The sequence below is a fragment of the Coptis chinensis genome, chromosome 2, assembly GCF_015680905.1.
Source record: "Coptis chinensis isolate HL-2020 chromosome 2, ASM1568090v1, whole genome shotgun sequence".
Taxonomy (NCBI): domain Eukaryota; kingdom Viridiplantae; phylum Streptophyta; class Magnoliopsida; order Ranunculales; family Ranunculaceae; genus Coptis; species Coptis chinensis.
In genome coordinates, this window is record NC_141457.1 from 445,626 (window position 1) to 455,060 (window position 9,435).

Below are 9,435 nucleotides of genomic sequence, written 5' to 3' on the forward strand. Positions count from 1 at the left end.
CATGATCATCAGGCTTCCATATTCTCTGGTCTTGTTCTCCAATAGGTTGCTGAAATTCTGTGACGTTTATACCCAGTGAAGTAAACACCGATGTGACCTGAGCCAGTATGTCCCATTTGTTGTCCGTTATTAGGTCCTCCACCCTAGCTTTGAACCCTTTCCAGTTTACTTGGGAAAGACAATCAGTTACAGCTTTTCCCGCCCATGAGTCCCTCCACATATCTATGTCCTTTCCTTGGCCCACCACCCATCCAGTGTGTGTATTAAGCTCCGTTAAGGCCCACCTAATACCAGGCCAGATAGTAGATGTTTTATGGTAAGTGAGCCAGTTCCCAAAGCATAATCAGTACAGTAAGAAACCAAGTTATAGGAATACATGGGTATGTTATCAACCAAAAACAGAGTTAACGGGAATTGGGTGAAGGCAAAATACTAAGAAGTGACTTTGTGTTTGGTGCAACACCATGTGAAAGAAGTACACTGACAAATATATTAGTTAAACTAAAAATGAAGAAAATAGTAGTATGGGCGTATGGCTAGTTAAACAGAAATTCATTTAGGTATAGGTTAGAAAGACAAAAACAAAAACACATGGTTGAAATGATCTATAAGCTCATTGCTTCAGTGAAGTACATTTGGACCCAAAGAATCTAATACAACAACATTACTGAATAGCCAACACAATTAATAGCTATCCTATGAGGATAGCTATGCAGGCTCCAAACTCATACTGGCAATTCAAAACAATCAAAAGCCGCAAGCCTGAAGAAGGAAACACAACATAATGGAGGGTGTCAATGGTTGGATCATCAGACGATATTCAAAGCAAGATACCCTAAGAAATCATGTTAAAACCATTCCTGAAATATATGAAGGGAGTGTTGAGTGTCTCCCCATTTGACATTTTAATTTTCATTCTCAGATGATCTCGAGTAAATTTGATGAGTCTCGTATAGAACTATGAAAAATATGATCTAATTTCGAAAAAAAAAAACTGTATTGCAGAGAAAAGATCATCAATAGTGACCATATATCTAATGTTAATTGCACACTGCCACATGAATATGTCAGTATGACGGCAAAAGAGTCGGGTAACATTTGCTTGACATACCTCTTTTATCAGCAATCAAAGAAACCCATATAATCTAGGATAGTATTTTAAAATAAATGTTGTTGTAGGGATCTAAGCAGGGATATTTAAATTCAAAAAATGAACCATGTAAAATAAATTCAAAACTTGGATCTATAAGCGTCTAAACAATATTTTATGGGAATTCTAAATTTTGCAAAGAAATTAAGAGGTTTAGACCTTTTTTTGATAATTCAAAGGCAAGTCATGGGCAGAAAACTTAAGAACCTCGCCACCCATTAGCAAACGAATTATGGTTTGTTTAATGAATATTTATTAGAGGTTGTTAGTTATTAATGAATTTGATATTGTTTTTTTTTATTTATTTGTTTGTATTTTAATGATACTTGCAACAATTATGGCGAGTCTTGCCCCCTGTTCCGAGGCAGAAGCAAACCCGTTGGTATTTCTATTTTAAATGAGATTTTTATTTTAAATGAGATCAGTAACTCTTTGATGCTGGCGGGATTCGAGCCCCAGACCTCTGGTATCATCACCCAAATATTTTACCGGCTTTGCTAGTCAGCACCTACTTAGTAGCTATCTTACCTCTGCCATATCATCAAACACTGTGAGTTGCAATAAAGGATTGGGGGAATTCAAACCCTACTCTGTCCTGCCTATGTAACTGTCTTATTTAACTCAAAATTTTCCTAGACACGTGCACAAGGAAAAATCAGAAATTGAATAGCTCATGCTAAATAAAATAAATCAATAGTAAGATTCAAGTGTTCAATACATTCAAGTTATTGCTTACTAAAAAGCTATGTCAACTTGTACAATGAAGATAGATGCTCTACATAAAATTCGCCTCTAAACTGCACAACATTGAATCTTAGATATGATCCAAGTTATGTAACAATTAGCATGGATCGATCTAAATCTATGGAACAGAAGTCTAATTCACAAGATTGCAGAAACTCCAAATCATCCCCAACCCATAAGACCAGATTATTCCATGAGAACCAAGTAGAAAAGGATTGCATATTCTAAATTAAACCAGAAAACCGTTTCGACAGGATCAACTTCAAACAAACAAACCCCACTAAAGATCAGATGCCGGAAAATCTACTATTATTCAACACATTTGGATCTCCTTTATTCAGATCAGATGCCGGAAAATCTCCTAGCCTTTATTCAAAAAACTACCCTTACTGATAAATACAATCATACATTCACACATACAAATCCAAAAGGGTGTCTAAAACGTCTGCATTGGTACAGATTGAGTCTAAATATGCACCTAAAAAACTACAAATGTTTTACATATAACCCCAATGGGCAGCCTAAAATTCTCTAAAAAACAACTACTAATCTTATAAACATATAAAAAACAGGAGGATATATATAGTTATATTACCAGCAACGTCAAGGCCATCATATATTCCTCCATGGACAGCACCAAAAGTGCCACGAGCAATAACAGTTTTTATAATAAGTTTACTTGCCTCAATTTCCCATTCTTGTCTACTCACTACCTTTTCTTTCTCTCCTCCACTTCCTTCATCTCTTTTCTACTCACTACCTTTTCTTTCTCTCCTCCACTTCCTTCATCTCTTTTCTTCTCCATTGTCTATGCTCTATTCAAAGCTCTGTCTTAACTATTATCATCTTTGTGTAAATTATTGTTATAGAAAGTTGTCACATTCACTTCGATCTTGACTGGTAGTAACACTCTCAACAGAGAGTCAAACTTTGTGGTTTTGATGTATAACCCAATTAGTTAGGAGGAATCATCTTTTTTATTCCTAAAGAGAGTTGGTTGTCGTCAAATGAACCCAGGACTTTCGAGATGAAGATATAGTACAGTAGTACTGTATTAGTGTATACAGAGAAAGCTAACAATGGGAATCAATCGTTAATCGTATTTTAAGAGAGCATGAACCACATGGAAGAATAACAGATGACAATACAGCTTCAGGTCTCTTGACCAAATTCTTGTACCCTCCCTTATCTAATGTATACCCCATGTCCTCCAGTTCTGCAGAATCAATAACAAAGTAATCGCCGCATCTGCATTGGTAAAAGAGCTCCAATACATCTCCAGCATCTTCCAATGACATCTCCTCCAAGCCAATATCATCGGCAGTTTCTGTATCATGTCTTGAAGCCTTCAGTTCATGGTCATACAACTCACGGGACTTTGAGTCTCCGAGAACTTCCCAAGCCTTTTGTATGTTCAGAAACTTCTCTTGTAAATTTTGTGGTTGACCAGATGTCCCAATTACCCTCTGTAACTTATCAGGATGTGAATTGAGGATAGCAGACCTGTAGCCTGCACGAATCTCGTCAAAATCTGCGTCTTCCTTCACTGAAAGGATGTCATAGTGGGTTTTCTGGATGTTGCTCTTCCCAACGATAAGCATGATTTGATTCCTATAACCACACAGCATTCCCTGCTGACTTGAGAGTGAATGCATACAACAGAGGAAAAGCCTAACTAGAAGACAGTGCGATCTTCATTTGAGCTACACAAAATAATTTGGTGTTAGCACCAATTCAGAAGATGTAACTGCTATGATTTATGACTACTTCAACAAAGTGAAAATCATGTTCAAACATGACAAGTTAGTTTCACGAGTTCATGCATCTATCAAGCTCATCTTGACAACCCAAAGCAGAGAAACAAGCATTTGCCAAGAAGTACTTTGGACGAAAATCACAAATATTATCACAAAAATTTGTAGTTTTGACAGCTACATGGTCTTCTAACATTTGAGACGGGATTCTTTACCGCAAATGTACGCTAAAGTGTAAGCCTTTAAAAAGACGCTGGTACACATAAGTGACATTGAAGCACTCACACATGTTTATCAGTATCTGAAACAGGTACAAAGTCTACGACGCGGCAAAATACCAAAAGTTGAGGTATATGACATTAATCAAGTCTATCTGGTGCATCTGACACAGATACGTGGATACGTATTCCAACCTGGAAATTATAAAATATGTGGAGTCTAGATCCTACGTTGGTCTATAGTCGTCGATAGGGCTAGACTAGATTGGTCTGTTGATTCTATGTATAAAGTGGTAGAGAAGAAAAGAAATACAATGGGTAAAGATTTCAGACAGAACACCAACCAGTCAAACTTGTTTAATTGAAGGCAATCGATGAAATCTAACAGTTCAACAAACTCCAAACTATAGGGTGCCACATTTCTAGTTTATATAAAATATATGTTTATAAAAAGAAAAGCAAGTTGTAGGTGTCATCGAACCCAATATATTCACACTTCCCCTAATCACAATGTTATGGGCTGTGTAAGTATGTTTGGTTCTGCGTTTCCCCCTCACTGGCGAAAATGCAATTATATTAATGAAGAAATAAGTTGAGATAACTCAGAGATATAATGAGAAACCATAACAACCAAAACAAGAATCAAAAAAACAAACAAAAGCACATGCAGCCCTGCAAAACAAAACCAAACATAAAAACAACCCAAGATCAAAGCATCACTTCTTGAGATATTGACATAATAAAATAGATGCAGATAGTGCAAAATGGAATATTAAACATGACGTCTAAGAATAAAAAACTTGCTTCCCAAGCCACTATAAATGCACGCAACAACCGGACTTGAAACTCAGAAACTGGTTAAGGGTGTGACAAGTGATCCCTTGTACCACCCTGGAAATCGCAAACCAACACGCACAAGAGACAATCGGTCAACCATGTCACCGTCCACAACTTTTTTCTTGTAAATGTGGTCTCACTTCACTAGAGATCGAGTCGAGTTTATCTTGGGCTAGTCATGGTCAGAATTAAGCACAGGCCAAAACCATTTTAACACCTGTATTCTGATTGTTTTTTGTATTATTTTGCTTGTATAACAAGCTCAAAGTTGTAATTCCCTCCAACTACTCATCACATGTATAAAGTCTATAGATACTGAGAATTCACATGTAATAGGCATGAACAAAGTAATTCTCTCCACCTACTCATCAGAAGGTGTTGGTTCCAAGTATGTACTTTTAATATCTTCATTTATGATCACTTTGTTTTTTAATTCTATTTCTTGTTGGTGCTTATTTACTTAAACGGTCTCGAATTCTCAACTAAGTGAAGTTGAGATGGTCTAGAAGAGCTAATGCTCTCACACCATGGGGCTTCACAAGTATTTAGAGCTAGTTACTACTACTTTGAACCATATTAGAATGTTCATAGTTAACCCAACATATAGAAGAGCAGAATTCCACAGTGGATCATTCAAAAATATCGGAATAGTACATTTTTACAGGTAGACTATTTTATTGATTATCATTCAGCATATACTGCAAGTTTGCGAAATTTTAGTAGCTTCAAATACCTTTGATGAATCATTCCATTTCGAACATGCGTGGACTTAAGTATATATAGCTTAACTACCTTGGTTAAGAGCGTCACAATTTGTTGTTATCCCTTGAAATCAAAACTTTTGGACCAAGTCCAAGCCCAAAAGTTTCTCCTTTGCCTCATCTAAGAAACGCGATAATGACATACAGCACAAGCAAGAGTTAGTTGTACAAGCCGCCAATTCACCCCGCCTAGTAAGAATTAATTAAACGCGCCCTTTTACCAATTAGGAGTTTTGTAATTGTTCTGTTTTAATTCCCTTTTACCAATTAGGACTTACTATATAGCTGAATATTTCATGTTTAATTATTATGAAACTTATTATTTCTGTGATAGGGTTATTAGCTCGTTGTACGTCTTGCAACCATACGAATATGAAGCTCATACTAACGTAGTACAGCACTTTAAACAATCATAACTCTCATTGAAGCTGTAAACCAATGCATTTTCATAAAGGTAGTTCGAATGCATTTTTATTTATTTGTTATTACTATGCACGTGCCTAATGATCCGTTGGTGTTTTAGACTTTGATAGCAATTTTGTTAGATACTTTTAATTCACGTGTTATGACTTAGGTTTCTTTTGTGTTTGGTGATTACTTCAAGGCTTAGGGTTGGGGCTATTTGTTTTCTGTTTCCTTGGTGTTGATGATTTTCTCATTTGAGTTTTTTATTTGTTTTCCTCTTTTTAGTGAGAAAATCAAACAAATGTAAAACCCTTGATCAAAATCTAATTAATGGAGCCATCCTCTGTAGAGAAACAATACAGACTTCACACGAAAACCAACACAGCAACCAAGAAGAAGTGCAGTCAACTAAAGGACAGCAGTAGAAGTGAAGAACAAAATAATTTACACAAAGATGATAATAGACAGCTTTATACGATATAATAGTTAACACAAAGATGATAATAGAACAATGAAAGCATTTATATTGTTTCTCAATGCAAAGAATTTATTTAAAACAAAAAAAAATATTGAACCTTTAAGAGATCCAAATCAACTGAAAATATTACTCCAACGCATCTGCAAAAATCCACAAACTTATAACAAAAAAAACATGAGAAAGGAAGGTGAAAGGTTTTTACCAACGTTTCTAGCTACTGTAGTTCTAGAGAGAAGAAGTGGATTCAGTGAAAAGGAGGAGAAAGTGAGAAATTTTTTGGGTCTGAGTTTAAATATGCATGGTTCCATACTCATACTCCATAGACTTTGAGTATTCTTGTTCTTGTTTGAATATATATAGAAGAAGAGAGAAGTGGGATGTAGGGAAAAAAACGGAAATTCGGGGAAATAATTTTACTTATTTTTTTCCCCAATTTCGTTACATTCTTTCCAAAATGCAAACTGTACTGAACTTTCACCTCCAGGACTATTTCCCCTAGGAGTTGACTTTAAATCTCGGACGAAACGTTTGATTCTGTTAGGACGTAAAAATCGAAAAAACACACGAGATGGAATGAAACATCCCGCTTTAAAAAACAAAAAAAACAAAAATAAAAATAAAAAAAACATACGGAATGGAATGTTTTTCAAAAAGGAAAACCGAATTTTTTTTTTTTAAAAAAACACACGATATGGAATAAAACATTCCGTCCGAAGCTCATAACTCAATAAAAATATATGTAGCAAGTGTTATCCTCGTTGTGACTTAGTTACAAATCATCGACTTTGCCACCTTTGCATTGGGCAAATGTTTTTTGGTATTCAAAGGCTCTGGGGGGAAATCAAAAGTTTTCAACTCGGTGATTTGTAACTAAGGGTGTATTTGTTAAATTTTAGTTAATGGAAAGGAAATTAAACAAAATAGGTGGTCCACTATGGAATGAAAAGGAAAATAAATAATTCTAAAATTGTGTGTGTTTGATAAACTGGGGAAATAAAATTAAAACTGGGGAAATGAATAATTATGTTTGTTTACAAAAATTATGAAAATGAATAATTGTATTGTTGGGTGTGCTAGTAGAGAGTTCCTAGCTATCAATTTATTTTCCTTTCCACACAAATTTTAGGGGTTATCTAAGGACACAAAACCTTTTCCATTTACATGATTTTGTTTCCTCATAAAAAAACTCGTTTCCTTTTCCATGGATTTCCATGGGTAAACAAACACTTTAAAAACTATGGAAAAGGTGGACCATTCTTATTTTCTTTTTCTTTCTACATTGCGTCCATCATAACAAACACACTCTAAGTCACAACGAGGGTTACACTTGCTACCGAGATTTTCAATGAGTTGTGAGCTTCGGACGAATGTTTTTATTCCGTCTCGTGTGTTTGTTTGTTTTTTTTTATATTTTTTTTCAAACGCACGTATGTTTTTTCGGTTTTTTTTTAACTTCGGTCAGGATGTTTCATTCCGTCTGGTGCGTTTTTTCGATTTTTACAATGAGACGGAATCAAACATTCTATCCGAGGTCTAAAGTCACATCTGCATTGGGCAACATTTTATTGTTTTTCACCACAAAATATAGCAAATAGGGAAAATAATCCTACCTCGAGGTGAAAAAAAGTTGCTTGCATTGGGAATGCTCTAATGCATGGGTCAAAACTCATTATAACCTATGAAATGAAGGGTCCTACTCCTACAGTGTTATGATCTAGCAAAGGTGGGCTTGTTCTCAGTTTTTAAGGGTGATTTTCTTTATAGAATCACATTTTGCATAATGTGAGCATAAATGAACAAAATAATAATGTCTAAAACTTATGATATGAACATACTAATATGATTAGTTATTGCATGATAACCGCTTTCTGATGTCCAAATTCTCGACAGGGTATCTTGCACCCAAAATATGACAGAGTTCTAACTATACGAGAAAACGCCTGAGTACAAGGATTTCCATATTACTACAAACTTAGCGGGCTTGTTAAACAACGGTAAGAATGTGGTTTTGGACCTTCTTGGTCTTAATCCGTGAGGCTACAAAAGAAAATCTAATGACATCTTCTGCACAATAGATACCAAGACCAGCAAGATGGAGTGGAATGGGCGACAAACTCTATTGTGGATCATCGAAACTAGGTCCATCATAAACAACAATGCCTTGAATAGCAGATTGAATACCATAGTCAAATATGGTTGTTGTGTTCCCTAAAGTGAGCAGGTGGACAAGTATGTAGAGCAAATATCAACTTGGGTAGCCCTATACATGCTCATAAGAGTGTCAGTTCAAATTGTGGGTCTTTCAACTGAGCTAGTGTATTTAGTTGTTTAAAACTTTTCTCAACACGCTTATGGACAAGACTAGAGATAAAATATGTGTCTATGCTGACTACTCAAAGTAATTATATCAAGCATGTGATATGCACATAGTCCACACACAACGACTTTGCCACCTCAAATACAAACACTTGCTCACTTGTCAATATCAGTTCAACATTGATGACTCGTTACTCGATTTCATCTCGTGACATCATCACTAGCTACTCTCATCATTGTTATCATTAACATCAGACTTTTATCAACACTCAAATTATTGTCATCATCACATTCTTAACCACAACTTTTTTTTATATCAGCTCAAACAACATAATACCTGTAACCACCCTACAGCCTGTGAGGACATGTCGCCCATGCATCCTAACAACACACCTTCCCATACCACAACACGTGTCCTACCAGCTATACACTCTCAGCCCCATAACTACGTTGGCTTGATTTCAGTCTCACCTCAAAGTACTGGATACACATACATCTTCTTACTCATAAAGAGTAGCCATTACCATCTACAAAACACACTCTATTTCTATATTAAAGCTAAGTCATAAACGCTTGGTGTAATGTCCTGTTAATCCCCCAGGATAAAAATGGTCATTTACAAAGTCCATTCTAACATTTATGATGACAGTGATTGTTGCCAATTCATTAGGGATTTGGAATCTAGAATTTATATGTTTGGAGCATTGGCTTATGTGGCAGCAGACAGAGCCACCTACTAGGAGAAACAAATTCCACCTCAGAAAGTCACATT

General features: G+C 35.7%; 1 protein-coding gene across 2 annotated transcripts; it reads right to left on the reverse strand.

Moving 5' to 3' along the window:
* Positions 1-2,891: 2,891 nt before the first annotated feature.
* Positions 2,892-6,688, reverse strand: LOC147514236 (uncharacterized). Of its 2 annotated transcripts, none has more exons than XM_086581817.1 (2): positions 6,550-6,688; positions 2,892-3,597 (listed from the first exon to the last, which is right to left on the reverse strand). In XM_086581817.1, the coding sequence occupies exon 2, from the start codon at positions 3,547-3,549 to the stop codon at positions 2,968-2,970; it is 582 nt and encodes a 193-aa protein (XP_086437943.1). In that variant the 5' UTR covers positions 3,550-3,597; positions 6,550-6,688; the 3' UTR covers positions 2,892-2,967. The 2 variants fall into 2 exon arrangements, with proteins under 2 accessions (XP_086437943.1, XP_086437933.1); XM_086581807.1 differs by having other exon boundaries at positions 6,445-6,585.
* Between the last annotated feature and the right edge of the window lie 2,747 nt (positions 6,689-9,435).

Excerpts from the sequence above, each read along its gene's own strand:
- LOC147514236 (XM_086581817.1), bottom strand. The coding sequence starts at position 3,549 with ATGCATTCACTCTCAAGTCAGCAGGGAATGCTGTGTGGTTATAGGAAT.